This window comes from Mixophyes fleayi, chromosome 12 (assembly GCF_038048845.1).
Source record: "Mixophyes fleayi isolate aMixFle1 chromosome 12, aMixFle1.hap1, whole genome shotgun sequence".
Classification (NCBI taxonomy): domain Eukaryota; kingdom Metazoa; phylum Chordata; class Amphibia; order Anura; family Limnodynastidae; genus Mixophyes; species Mixophyes fleayi.
In genome coordinates, this window is record NC_134413.1 from 28988315 (window position 1) to 29004013 (window position 15699).

The 15699-nt window shown below is 41.5% G+C and overlaps 1 protein-coding gene across 2 annotated transcripts in view; it reads left to right on the forward strand.

Moving 5' to 3' along the window:
- Positions 1-5868, forward strand: part of RGS6 (regulator of G protein signaling 6) — a 321463-nt gene extending 315595 nt beyond the window's left edge. For both annotated transcript variants that reach the window (XM_075193162.1, XM_075193163.1), the window contains one exon: positions 4628-5868. In XM_075193162.1, the coding sequence (XP_075049263.1) occupies positions 4628-4678 (51 nt within the window). In that variant the 3' untranslated portion in view covers positions 4679-5868. The remainder of the gene's footprint in view (positions 1-4627) is intronic.
- The last annotated feature ends 9831 nt before the right edge of the window (positions 5869-15699 follow it).

A 15699-nucleotide genomic window follows, 5' to 3' on the forward strand; every position in this document is an offset into this window, starting at 1 on the left:
AAGCAGTTAGATTGTTGTCAGTCATAATAAATTAGTTTCATCTGTTCATATATGTTGGCATTTAGTGGCTGCTAAAGAATTATTCTGTTCATGTGTTTTACGCATCATGTTTTTATATGAACTGACTTAAACAGTCTATTCATAATTGCTTCTGTATTAAGTACTTAACACTGATTTAATGAAACAGTTTTCTGGCTTTATAGCTATAGACAGCCTGCAGTGACAGCTCTGTATGCAGTTACTGTGACAGAAAACTACACCTATCACAATGAAGTTGATGCATCATAGAAGCTATCTAAACAGTATATCTGCCTTCCTTGGGCCTTAATCACCAAGCTGCCTGCGGCCTGATTGGACCAGCTAGTGCAGAGGTGCTAACACCCTTTCCTCGAGAGCTACCAATAGGTCATGTTTTCAGGGTTTCTGTCTGTAGAAACAGAGTAGGATAATTACTGACCCAGAAAAATAGATGTGTTGTATTGTGCATGCCAGGACCTGATTATTCAATAGGCTGGCTCGGCTGCAGCCTAGGGCGCAAGGCATTTGGGGGCCGAAAATTTTTTGGAGATGCAAAAGTGTGACAGGAAGAGGTATAAACTGAAATTCATTTTAAAAAATAAGGGAATATTTGTTCTCTTGAGGATAAGCAAGTAGGAGAAACAAGGATGTCAACAGGCGCAGACATGACACCCCCCTCCCACTTCACCCTCAGTAAAGCTCGTTCATACCTCTGTTCTGATTTTAATGGAAATAAGGGACAAAGATTTCTGTGACCATTTCAAAAAGCCAAGTGGAGCTGAATTTTGAAAACAAACGAACATAGGAGGGGGGTGAAGAAAGTTGGATTAAGGACAAGTTGATCAGGCCTTGCTGTCTGCAGAGAAATAGGCTGCATAATAGTGTGTGTTATCCATAGCAACCAATCATTATTCCACAGGGGGCCAGGCTGTGCTGCTCCTTTAAACTAAAGCTTAGATGAACCATTAGAAAATATGTACTTGGACGTTTTTTTGTTGTATAAAAATACGCGTATTTGTGTTTGTGTTTGTGTTAGACTTTTTGCCCTTGCTTCTTAGAAGTGGATCTAGGTAGGCAAGCATTAGTTAGCATTAGTTGAGTACGGTAAGGGCGTGTTCACATAAGTGTAGCCCGGATACGCATATTAGGAGGCGTATCTTTGCCATTACTGCAGACCTGGTATAAAGATACATGTTGATGCTGGCGATACCTGCAGCACTATGTATCCACTTCTGATTGGCTGTCCAGTTGAGCAGTTCACTGGTATGTATATATATTGAATTACACGTGTAATTTGTAACAACATTTTTATACTTACGTTCAGAGTCCATCTCTAAGTGAGGCCGTGAAAGTATAAGATGTAAGATTTTTAGTTCCTACTTCCTACAGATGCAAATAAGGAAATACAATGTTGCATTCTTGTACATACATTGTTATAATTACATTGACAAAGTGAAAGACAGAATGAAGCATGTTGAACATTTTAAGATACATTTATTTGCTTGTCCCAATTTATTCATTTTGTCAAGTTGTTTATATCTACAGGATATTTATTACCTGTTATAAGTGGTGTGAGAATAGTCATAGCAGCCCATGTGGCTGCTATGGGACCCTGAGGCACAAGAGGCCAGGAGAGATTCAGGCCCCTAATGTTAACAGCATATGGGGATTTACACATGTAAATTGGCCTAAAGAACTCTGTTTTTACTCTGTGTTTGCTTGCACATGTCTGGCAGCAAAAGTGCAACACACAGGGCCGGCGCTACTACTAGGCAAATCTAGGCTGTTGCCTAGGACCAGGGCCGGTGCTAGCCTCCATGGCGCCCTAGGCATTTTTACAAAATCGGCGCCCCAGCCCTTCCCCCGCAACAATCGGCGCCCTCCTCCCCCCTCACCCCGTCTTTCCTTACCTCACCACCGCCGCCTCTCTGCTCCGTCTCCTCCCCTCCACTCACTGACACTAGTGAGTGGAGGGGAGGAGACGGAGCAGAGAGGCGGCGGTGGTGAGCAATAGCCTCTTCCCCCCTCCCCCGTGCATCTGAATGCTGTGCTGCGGCCGTGACAGGTATGGTCAGCGGTCGCCGCACAGTTTTAAAGTAATTTTAAAGCCCTCCAGGCGCCCTCCAGAGCCTGGCGCCCTAGGCAAGTGCCTAACCTTGCCTAATGGGAGCGCCGGGTCTGCCTAGGACACCAGTGCTTTAGCCTTTGCAGCTGCTGCCTGGCACCATCTGCTGCTACTTAGCTTTCTGACAACTTGTATTCCTAAATCTTTTTCCATCTCGTATTTTCTCCGTTGTATTCCATTTAATGTGTCGCTATCCTAGTTATTACCACAGCCTAGATACATAACAGTACTAGCTGCATTAAATTTCTCTTGCCCAGCAGTATAGGAGATGGCTGTTAGACCACTTGTATCTTATTTTGAAAAAAATCTGGATATGCACAATTGAAACACATTGTAGACCTTTTGTTTTATAGAAATCTGATTTGTGAACCATGAAGTGTAGTTATGCCACACTGACAGGGAAAAGAGTAGACATTTATTAGAAGAAAATCATGCAGTTATAGAATTCCCTTAAGAAGTGTAGGTGCTCATTAAAATAAGGTTAATCATTTATAAAATTGATTAATTTCTGGTGACTAAATACAGCAAATTCTGTTAAGCTAATTGATCCACATTATCTTTCAGGGAATAGAAAAACTATTTTTGCATCATGTGCATTTATCCCCTTTTTATGATCCCATGGTTTTATTAGCCTTTACAGCTGCTGCTTGGCACTGTGTGCTACTACTCAGCTTTCTGTCAACTTGTATTCCAAGCTCCTTTTCCATCTCAGTTTTCCCTAATTGTATTTCATTTAATGTGTAAGTAGACTAGTTATTACCACAGCCTAGGTACATGACAGTATTTCTATGTGCTTTAAATTCCCTCTGCCCAGTTTGGTCTTGTCTAGAATTTTCTATAGCAAGTTTCTATCCTGCTCTGTGATAACCCTACACAGCTTAGTGTCATCAGCAAATATAGACACCTTACTTCCTAGGGTACGCCCACGGTCATTAATAAACAGTTGAAAAGGACAGGGCCCAATGCTAATCACTGTGGTACACCACTAATAACTATAGTCTGTATTGAGTATTTGCTATTTATATGTACTTTTTGTTTTCTATGATTCAAACTGTTCTCTACACATGTGCATACGTGCTCTTTCCCCTAGATCTATTATATTTGTACCAGACTGTTAGATGGGACCTGACTGAATGCTATAGCAAAATACAGCAGTTGCATTATTATATTCTTATATGGAACCAAAAAGAGGTTCCCTGTCCCGCATAAATTAAAATGAGAACTTGTGTAACTGGACTAATTCTGGGGGTAACATGAAAAGCAGTGGTGGAATTACCATTGGTGCAGCAGATGCAGTGCACCGGGGCCCATGGAGATAATGGGGCCCGTTGGCATTGTTGTGGCGTGGGAACATAAGCAGTCTAAGGCAGTACAGGAAAGAGAGTAGGAGCTGACATAGGACTCTCCTTGTCAATAGAGCCCTTTGATGTGGGGGACCAATATAATCATAGAACACAATATCATAAAAAGGGAATCCTATTCAGGTAACGGGGAGCAGGAAGTGTGTGGATATACTTCTCAAAAATGTTCACTATAAAAGTTGAATTATCACACATAGGAGCCAGGAAATTGAGTGCAAATGCATGAAAACTAGAATGTAATCTAGTGATGCACTTTCATCTATGCAGTCTATCATACTGGTAAGGCATGCAAACACATCAGAAATGTGGACCACTGTTTTTCAAAATGTTTAACTCTGCATTAAACTTTTAGAATACAGTGATGGTTATCGGCACCATTTACTCTTTTTTGTCCTATTTTAATGTACTTTTCATGTGTTTATTGGAAATTATTGGTTTAGTGAAAAAATTTATTGGTCCGAAAAAAAACTATTTAGCTCCAGAAGCAAGGTTTATTAATATTAAAAGTGGCCTGTAATAATGCAATGATCTGTAGAGATCTTACTAAAATAATAAAGTACCCAGCAAGCAGAGAACAGATTTGAGTGACTAATTAGACTGCAAGAATATCAGGGCATGAGACATTAAGGAGAGCAAAGCAAAAAAAAAAAGGAGTAACTTTGCACCTGGCCAAAACCATGTTGCATTGGAGGGGGAGATACATTTAAAATGTGGGGACAGATTTATAGTTGAGGTAGGGCAGGTCTAGATCAACTTTAAATTTCAGTGTCAAAATAAAGCTATCAAGTATTTGTGTGCTAGATGACAAAAAAGCCAGTATTTTCTTTATGTGCAAAATAACACAACTAATTTGCACCCCTGGTATTGTAACATGGGGTTGTCCAGAATCAAATTTACTCCATTTTTTGCCTTGCTCTCCTTAATGACTCAGTGTTCATTGTAGCTACAATAACTTATGAAGTTGTTGCGGAATCCTCTTCCATCTCATCAACTTATAGTATGATAAATGAGGAGGTACTTTTGGTATAGTTTATTCTTGTGTCAAACGTTAACAGTAAGAACTTTAAAAAAAAAAGTCCTGAGAAATATGAACATAAATGTTGCTCTGTTTTCTTGCCCACAGGGGAAGTCTTTGACGTCCAAACGCCTCACTGGCCTCATGCAATCCTCCTGACAACCCCGGACAGAGTAACTGTCACTGAGCACCTAACGCCCTCCAGAACAGGAACGGTTTTAGGCAAGAAAATGGGTCACTGTGAAAGCAAAAAAAAAAAAATTAAGAAGAAAATGGTATTCGTCCAGTCTAACTCAGATGTTCTGTGTCCTTCCGTTACATCAATAATTTCTGCTTGAGCAGCTTTCCAATGACCCTGAGTCGCCAAGCACTTTTTTTGTTTTATTTTGTGTTTTAGATTGATATTTGGAATCACACAGTGCGGTAACAGGAGGGTCAGAGAAGGAGGATGTTTTTTGAGCAATAAGAGGAGACAAGACCGAGATTGATGTGATACTTTCCAACTCTCTTCTCCTCAGCATCTTGCTGCAACTGATATTTTCACCACCAAGAGAACTACTACCTTTGCATCAGTTCAAGTTCAAACAAAACATGTGAAACTGCTAATCCTTAAAATATTAATGAGTCTGTTTCTCCGGCATCCTGGACTGCAGACATTTGACTTTATTTTATGTGTGTCTGTGTCGAAGAGACAATTGAAAACATTTACTCTGCATAGTCTATCCTTCCAAGCGCATGATGCTGCTCCAAAGATAGCGTTACAAGTCAAGGTTAAACACAAGGTTGTTGGAAACACGTATATAGCAAGTCACGTTGATTTATTTCTCTTTTCTAATATTTTCTTTCTTTTTTTTTTTTTACCACTGCAATGCATTACAAGTGAAATCTGCACATTCGTTCACAGTATACGTCACTTTCTCTTCCCCATAGCTTGTGGCACAAGCTACAACGCTTGCAACTCCCCCCCCCCCTCAAACCCTCCCCCCGAAGTATTAGACTTTCCGAAAAATCATTCCAACTTTGTATACACAGATCAAGAAATAAGCAGCCGAGATGTACTCATTAGTGGAAAATTTGGTAATCACTTTAGATCTAACCTAGTAGGGGGCGCAAGATATTTCCAAATGTAGTTAGATATAAAAGAATATACTTAGTATAAGCTTAGAGGAAATAAAATACAACAGAATACACTCCGTTTGTCACATGTAGGAAGAAATGTTCATGGCCATTTTGGAACTGTTGCATTGTCATTATTAAATGCTGATGGTTTTGTGGGTTATTGTAGCATTCTGGGTTCATTAAGAAAAAAAAGAACTTAAGTAGTAAAAAAAAACCTATTTAAAAGCCAATGGTTTGAGATTTAATGTACAAGGTGTGTTTTTGTCACTATTGTTATTATTTGGTTAGTTTTAAAGTCATTAATTTGCTTGGGCTTTCTTCATGCACAAAAACAAAAAAAAAAACAGATGAACACATTTGTGGTCAATCACGTGCCACCAGGTTTATGTTTTCGGTTATCTCTACCTTATGTCTCATTGATATCAATGGTTCCCAGTGAATTGATAAGCCATGTTCGTGATTCTCAAAATGATTGCCTTTATTGTGTATAGGAGATGACTAGTACACTTTAAAGTAAAGAAAATCCAGATATTGCGGTAAGAATGATGTTGGTGGCATTGCTCATTTATAATATATTTGCAATTTACCCTAAACTAATTGTTTCACATGATATTGTTTAACTTTAAACATAGCGGAGAACAGAGAATCTGGAGAAAATTAGTCCAAAACTAGAGAGAGACACAGGTACGTCCATTTGTATAGAGGAGATTATCAAAAAGGGCAAACAGAGGAATATTATGCAAAATACTCCAAAATGACATAAAACTGTAGGAATTGCGAAAAAGTCCAAATCATGTTCTAGCTGTCATTTGTTTAGAACATTCTAGAAAATGATAGCTAGAATCTGATTGGTTGCTGTGAGCAACACCTCCACTTTTCCTTTTTTAGAAGTTTTAGTAAATCTACCTGTTGGTTTCTTGATATTTGGGACATAGTGAAAGTGCTAGTTACTCATTGATCACATACAAATGCAGAAACAATGCAAGAGCCGGCACCATTATTTTATTAGATGCCATAAAGCAGAGGAGACTTTATTTTGGTGGGGTGGTAGCATCCCCACCAAAATGTTCTGGTTATGGGGATTTCTTGGTAGGGGTGTGAGCTTACAGTAAAGGTGGCATTCAGTGGATGATTGTTTCAGAAGGGTAACTAAGTGGAGGTGGCTGGATGTGATTACTTCTTCTCGGTAGCAGTGGAGCTTTCCATTTGGAATTAAGGTGGTGCTGATGCCTAGCAACCAACAAGTGCTGCCGCCTAGCAACCGACAAGACTCCGGCAGTAGCAGAGAGATGCTAGTTGCCGTTACCAACCAGCTCAGAATGAGGTGATGCTACCTGCCACCTGATTGGACCGTGGTGCTGGTTGCTTCTCTTAACACTTGTATTGGTATTTGTGTAGGTGCTTCTCATCTCCCACCCAAGATGCTGTAGCCTGTTCCTGCTTTTCCTTACCTCCAACGTGTTCCCCTTTCTTCCAGCACATAGCCAGCTCTTATCCTACACCAGTTGACCAGTTCAATCTGTTCATGCTCAGAAGTGCCACATAATTCTAGATGTGCCTCCATGGTTCTAGTCCATCTCATTTCTCGTAAGAAGGTGACTGGTGTCTCCACAACATAGTGATTGCTTAAAAGCATATTTCCACAGGGATCTTAAAATCTGTGTAAATCAACAAATCTGTGGAAATAAGCATTTTTATGTGAATGCAATTTGCACCTGCATTTTTAGATGCAAATGCATCCAACTCTGGGCCCATATAGTGTGTGACAGAAATAAGTTCTATTGCTCGTGAATATTTACTCACCTTGTGGTGCATTGAAACTGTTATGGGATATTTCCTTCTCCCAAATATATAATATTTTTGTGTAATGTATATTTTTCTGATATAGAATCTCCACTTGTGTGTAGTAGATTTTCATTATACAGGTAGTGTGGAAAATATAAAAAAAATACATATATATAGTGCACACTGCTAGTGTGTGTAGTGGAATGAAAGATTAGAGATTGGTAAGAGGTAAGTGATAAATATTGTGGGCCTGAGTCATTAAGGCACGCATACTGGGCCTGAGTCATTAAGGCACGCATACTGGGCCTGAGTCATTAAGGCACGCATACTGGGCCTGAGTCATTAAGGCACGCATACTGGGCCTGAGTCATTAAGAAGAGCAAAGCATAAAAAAGAAGTAACTTTGCACCTGGGCAAAACCATGTTGTATTGGAGGGGATGGTAAATTTAAAATATGGGGACAGACTTATAGTTGGGATTGGGCATGTCCTAGATCAACATTAAATGTCAGTGTAAAAATAAAGCTATCAAGTATTTGCCAGATGAGAAAACAGCTAGTATTTAACTTATGTGCAAAATAATAAACTAATTTGCACCCCTTGCATTTGTAACATGGTTTGTCCCAGAGAACAGTTACTCCTATTTTTTTCCTTAATGACTCAGGCCCTCTGAGCGTAGCATGCGTTTGTTTTAAACTGCAGGTAACTCGGCTCTCATACTCCCAAAGTCAACAAGGAATAGATCTAAAGATACGTGTGGTGACGACTACGGGTGTACGTTTACTCTGCTCTGCTACAACCAGACTCTGCAAGACACGTAAAATACCCATGTGCGATATAAAATCTCAAAAGAACGCACAGAAAAAAAAATAATTCAATTAATGTTACATGTCAATATTATAGTCATTTATGATTATACATGGAAATTTAAAAAAAATATATTTTTATTTTTCTTGAAAAACATTTATTAGGGTGTTAAAGTCTACTGTATATAACAGACATTGTTACAGTTGCTCCTGATTGCAGACACACATTATAGCATGCATACATGACTGTCATAACTAGGACTCAGGACTTAGGGCTAGATTTACTAAGCTGCGGGTTTGAAAAAGTGGGGATGTTGCCTATAGCAACCAATCAGATTCTAGCTGTCATTTTGTAGAAGGTACTAAATAAATGACAGCTAGAATCTGATTGGTTGCTATAGGCAACATCCCCACTTTTTCAAACCCGCAGCTTAGTAAATCTAGCCCTTAGACTGGACCTCCAGCTGGTGCAAGAGATACAGCAGAAAACCATCATACTTCCGTGTGTGCCCGAGTTTGACTTGGACATGGTTGCACGAGAATGCCCTTATTGTACATTGCCTATGAAATCGTAGGCTGTACTAAGTGTCATTTGCGCTCGAAGCTGACTTGGACATGGCTGCGTTCTGTTGTGTATCGTCCAGTACTGGGTATGTGCACAGTGATTTTGCGGATGAAATGCACAAAATCGGCAGATTCGTTCCTTTATGAATCAGGTCCTGTATATGATTTGATGTGCTCATAAGAAGATAAATATTGTCAGGCCGTAGGCCTTTTGAGGAATGTAACAGAGCAAAACACTAACCGGTATTAGCACTACTGAACTAGTAGGTGCGGAGTCTAGCGTACCCCATGTGTTCGCCGCACAGGGTACGCAGGTCGCGGTCCTATTAGCCAGTTGCCGGTGTAGTGTAGAAGGGTCAGACGGTCCGGGTCACACCAATCGGGAATATACGGTACCAAGGGAAATCCAAAGGAATAGTCGCCAAGCCGGTGTCACAGTACAATATGGGTCACTCAGATAAGGGTATAGTCGCCAAGCCGGGGTCACAACAGGAAAGCAGGAACTGTAGAACACACAGGGAAACTGGAGCAAGGGAACCAGGGACACAGGCTAGTGGACCTGTTACTCTGGCACCCTGATGGCGCCAGAGTCAGGTTTAAATAATGGTCAGAAGGACCTGATTGGCGGGCACAGGGAGGCGGTAATTAGAGGAGACAGCGGCGTCCCGTTGTCTAGCAACGGAACAGAGGAAAGGGCGCATGCGCCCAGCAGCACAGGAGAGACCCGGAAGGACTGCAGGACTCTGGAGCGGCCAGCGGGAGGTCAGATGTCCGTTCCCCGTCTGACAGGAGATCAGCGGGAACGGCGTTTGACAAATATATGGTGTTCACTGTATAAAAACTACCAAGTGTTAAACTAGTAATTAGTGCACTTACCCTATAAAGGGTATAATAAAGCCTTATGGAACCCAGTGGGGAAAAAAAGGACGTCCAGCGCCAGGAGAGTTACATTAAGCACACCTTTATTCTGAAATCAATTAAAATAATCATTGTGTAGTATCTCTAAACCCATATGTAAGGTCTTGTTAATTATAACTGGTGGATTCCAATAGGAGGGAATACACAAGTTCATTTGGTTATTAAAATATTTACAAATAAACTTCAGTAGGAGACAGGTATATAATTGCACCATGGATACTAGACTTCACTGAAGTAGTTGTGTAATATGTAGCTAGTAGTAAAGTCCAAAGTGTAGACAGAGGTTAACAGCCAGCAGGGTACTTGTTCGGAGCCCAAAGGGGGTAAGAGCCGCAGGAGTAATCATACAAAACCAAAGGTCAAACACAGGTAAACAGTCCAACATGTTTTCAGGAGAATTGGTTCTGAGAAGGTGATTCAATAAACTGCCAGGATGCCAGGATGCCTGTATCATTCAATAATACTGGTTTACATAGATGAAATAAATAGGATGCAACATAATTGTTAACTGAGTCTGTGGTTCACTGCACAGAGGCCTCCGTGCTGCAACCAAGAGTTTGGCAGTTTGCATCCAGCAGAGGTGTTGTGTGACAAAAAAAATCCTGCATCAGCAAAGCAGCTCTGCCCTGCTGGAGAAGAAGCATGATCCCAAATGTCGACCCCCTGCATGCTTATAGGACATGTGAAATTCTTTAAGCAGGTAAGGTCTTAGGAGAATACTTAGAAAAAGGCTGGTTTATGTAAGTGGCCCATAAGTTGATTGACAGCATGTCAGGGCGAATTGCAGAGGTCTTCAAAAAGAAGGGTCAACACTGCAAACGTAATGTAATTGTCAATAAAAGCCTTCGACACTTGGAACCAACACTTGAATACACAACAGGGAGCCGTTACCTATATCCTGGTTAAAGTGAAAGGAAATCTCTGATCAATGTGATTTAGGATATCACAGATTACTGCAAATTTGTGAAGTATAAAATGCATTTAAATCCATGTTTGGGGAAACATATTGCATCCTGATTCTAAAAATAACTCAGACTTCAGGGGGCTGGCTTACCCCCTACGAGGCTGTGTCCAAAACTCTATAAAACAGCACTGCTTTGTACTGAAATTTATCATTATTGTTCCATCTGACCTGATCACTGGTACCTTAAACCAGTGTGAACTGTCCTTGTCAGGACGCTGAGCTAAATAATCATTATTCTTTTCCAGACCTGCTTGACAACTTCTCCCATGCTGAAATTTCTGTGACCTACAGATTAGACCCAACTCTAATCCGTTCCTGGCTGTTTTGAGGTTTGGACTCAGCTTTCCGATACCACCGCTCTGCCTGCTACCAAGCAGCTCTGGCCAGTGTGATAGGCAAGGGGGATCCATCCACAGCAACCCTGATCCATAGAAGGAGGTCAGGGGTACCAGCCAGGGTACACCAGCAGCGACAATTACCCAAAAGGAAAGCGGTTCTGAATGCTGTTAAGGAGTTCAGTGGTGGCAGCAGCTTAAGCTTCTGCTACTGCGATTAGAGAGCGCATTTTCGGATAAAGAAAGCAAACGGTGGCAAATTAAGCCCAGCTGGTTCCAAGCAACAACAGGGTGGCATAGGTGGTCCGTCCTGTCACACCACTGTTTTGTCAAGTTATAAACACCATTCTCTAACCCAGTGCCCTAAATAATTAAGTTCTGCCATGCCCATATGACATTTTGTTTCAAACTGCCAGCACTTCAGTGTGAATGCAGTCAAGGACAGGCACACACCTCAGAGAAGTTTGCTATTGCCTAGAAACCTCCTTATCCACGATCTAATCTCTCTAATATGAATTGAAGAATCACAGTCTTGGAGAAACACAGGAAGGGGGATGTGTGATGATGTGGGGGATCTGTAGTGAAGAAGCACAGGGAGGGGGCGTGTGGCGAAGAAACACCGGAAGGGCGATGTGTGCATCTTGCAGCTCTCCACTGGGATGTTACCATGAGAAATGTAGATCAGCACAAATTAGAGTGCCAAAGACACTGTTAAACTATTTGGTGCAGTTTTATAGTACACATTGGAGTCTGAGGGCATGTGGGACTATTTTGGAACATTTGGGATGTCTGGGTGGCATGTGGTGCTATTTTGAACCATGTGAGGGGCATGTGGGGGCATTTTTGGACGAGTGATGAGTATGAGTCATTCAGTTGAGTATGAGTGATATTTTACATGGAGCATGGGTGATAAACCGCAACTATGTTTTATTTAGTAAGAAAAAGTTCTTCCAATGGTTTTTCTGAATTACAAATATTAATGCAGCAACTATGTAGACTCTTGGGCATAATATTAATTTTAGATTTATATTCTTTAAAAGTGTAATTTATTCTGGGGAAGTTCAACCAATATGTAATGCAAAACATATGGAAAGGAAGCATTCCTACACAGCCATGTCAATACAGAGCACTTTTTTCTTGAAATCTAACTGGAATTTTGTTTCCACTGCCCACAGTGATCACTTGTGATTAAGTAGCTGCTACTGCAAATGTGAAGTGGGCTTCATTGGTGAGACTTTAGGAGATGTCTATAATTCTAGATAGATGTGCACATGCTTAATTGAAAAAGAATCCGGGCACCACAAAGGACCTGATTCATTAAGGACCGCATACTGAGCGCAATGTGCTTTAAAACGGACATACATATGCCGAATTCAACAAGGAGTGAAGGTGAAGTGTGGTAATAAATACGGGTGTAGGTCTGCCCTGCTCTACTAGACAAGACACTGCAGGATACGTCCAATACATATGTGGAATATAAAATCACAAAAGAATGCACAAAAAATATTGTCACTTATTAAAAATGTAGGCATTAATGATAAAACATTAAAGAATTTAAAAAAGTTTTCAATTAAATACATTTATTATTGTCATGAATGTCTACTGTACATAAAATAATGTTTTACAGTTGCTGATTACGAACACATTGTCTAGCAATGTATACTCAGTCATCCTCACTAGTAATCAGGGCTGGACTGGGACCAGGGGCGGGCTGGACCGGGGGGCAGGGGGGCAGCGGGCACCCGGGCCGCTCAGTCTAGCGGCTGTTTGGGCCGGCCGCCTCCCCCCGCCCCCCGCCGTGGATGCAAAAAAAATATTTATATTACAGGTGGCCGCGTCAGCACACATGCGGCAGCATCACATGACACGCGATGCGGCCGCGTCATTATGACACAGCCGCATCGCCTGTCATGTGATGCGGCCGCCTGTGCGCCCCCGGGCTGATACCTCCCAGCCCGCGTCTGACTGGGACTAAAAATCAGCCCTGGCATTTAAAGCACACAGGCCCACCTCAGTTCCAGATAATAATAATAATAATAATAATAATAATTACAGTACTTTTTGCAAAGCTCATTGTATCGTAATCAGAGAATCTATGAAAACCAGCTGCTGTCAAACAGAAGTATGCTTGAGGAATAGCCCCCTTACTCCTCCTGTGGCTCTCCAGTTTATGTGGAACAACAAGTCCCAGCATACCCCACAATAGGCTTTCAGGTATACTGAGACGTCTAGTTCCACACTAGCTGGAGAGCTACAGGGTGTTGGGGTATGTTACTATAGTCCTCTGTGGATCAGCTGGTTGCTGTCTGTTACCTGTCCTGTGCTGACCTTCTCCCAGTATCACCACCGTGGTCACTATGTAAAGTAAACAACCAAGGCTGTTATACGTTGTTCCGTGAGTTACAAATGTATTGTGCGCAGCTTGACTCTCTATTTGTAGCATAGTATCAGACAATTGTATGCACAGGACCGACAAGAGAGATTTGGGGCCAGGGTACAGTGAACTTTTGGGGCCCTCACCCATAGATAGTAGGAAATAAACTGTGTTCCGCCACGCAGTGGCGCCGCCGAAAAGGGCATGACAACATTGTGTTGGGGACGTGTGCTCCAGTTCACATTATGCCACAACAGTGTCCCCAGTTCACATTATACCACACTGTAGTGTCCCCAATTCATATTGTGCAACAAAATAGTTCCCCCAAATCATATTACGCAACACAATAGTGCCACCAATTTATATTATGCCATACGGTACCACCCCAGTTCATATTACACCACAAAGTGCCCTCAAATTAAATTAAACCACACAGTAGTGCCCCCCAAATCATATGCCACAAAATAGTGCTCCCAAATCATATGCCACACAATAGTGCCCTCAAATCAAATTATAACACACAGTAATGCTCCCCAAATCATATACCACACAGTAGTACCCCCCAAATCATATTATGCCATGCAGTTGTGCCCCCAAGTCAATAAAGGGAAAAAAACTACATTGCACACAAGACAATATCTTAACATAAATGATTATGTGATCTGTTTTAGCCGCAGCTGTCAGCTCATCAGGCAGGCAGTCTTACGCACCCGCCGTGATTGAAGATGGACCCAAGAAACAGGAAGGGGGGTGACGGCTCGGAATATGTAGTCAAGTAGCTGGTTCCTGGGGAGGAGCCAGCCACCAGGAACCCTGTCAATCTCGAGGCCAGCCACTAATTAGCTTGGGCACACAGACTGCCATGCCGGTAGCCAGCATACCAAATATAATATAACAGGAAGTGACCGCCAATTCGCTGGTGTAGGGACCGCCCCATTTAGCCATCGGCCCTTTTGGCATTTGCCAGAATTGCCAAATGGCCAGTCCGGCCCTGCTAGTAATCGCCACTTAGATTAGACCTGTAGCTGGAGCAAAAGATACAGCTGAAACAACAAGTACCTGTGAGATACCCAGAGCTTGAATCGGACGCTGCTGCATGCGCTCGAGTTTTGCACGCCCCTTACTGTACATTGACTATGGGCGAATCGCCCTTCCCCGCCCTGTTCACTCCCTGAAATCGTAGGCTGTAGTAAGTGTCCTTTGTGCTTGAAAATGAATTGAAAATGACTGCGTTCTGTGGCCTATGGTCCGGTGTTCAGCATGCTCAGAGTGAGTTTGTGCACAAAATCACCGTTTATGTCCTTTGATGAATCAAGGCCAAAGAGCTGAGTAGGCAAAGGCAGGGCCATCTTAACAACATTATGGGCCCCCGGGCAAAGCAGTGCACCGCGGCCCCTAGATATATATATATATATATATATATATATATATATATATAGAGAGAGAGAGAGAGATATATACAGATACAGATATAGATATATAGAGATAGAGATAGATGTACTTGCTCAGTGACCCTTGAAGGTTTTTTTTTTGCAGGTTTTTTTCTTTTGCATGATTATTTATTCTCATTAAAAGCCGTGCCTATGGGGTCCCCTTGCCCGCGGGGCCCCCGGGCAGCTGCCCATCGTGCCCAATGGAAAAGATGGCCCTGGGCAAAGGCAGAACAATACACATGGAGAAAGATAGAAGAAACTAGATATATGTATGATAAATTTATTACTAATGTACTTCATTTTATTGTTAACACTTACCAAAATTTCTCTGCAGAGTATTGTACCTCTTATAGGAAAAACAATGGTGTTTGTAGTTGTACACAGCTCTCCATACTCCCCAGAGTTCCACAAAATATTAAGTGATAAAAATGGTTATATCTACATTTACTCAGCCATCCTCCTCCATGTTACGCAGATCATGACCAAGTTGGGAAAAGAATCACTACTAATTGTTGTATATAAAACATTTTAGTTGTAATTTTCCTGCAAATTAAGTTAGTTCTGAATCAATTTCCCACTTTATACAAAGTAATATCTAAACAGTGTATGAAAAACAAAGGGTGAACTGAATGTGTCTGAAGAGAATCTGCAATTATTGTATGCCCATAGCAATGTGGAGTTAATCATCCAAAAATAACACAGGCTGCATTACGGAGAGCAAAGCATAAAAAAGGAGTACATTTGTACCTTGGCAAACCCATGTTGCATTGTAGGGGGAAGGAAATTTAAAATGTGGGGATAGATTTATAGTGGTAGGGCATGTCCTAGACCTACTTTAAATTTCAGTGTAAAAATAAAGCTGTCCAGCATTTGTGTGCTACAT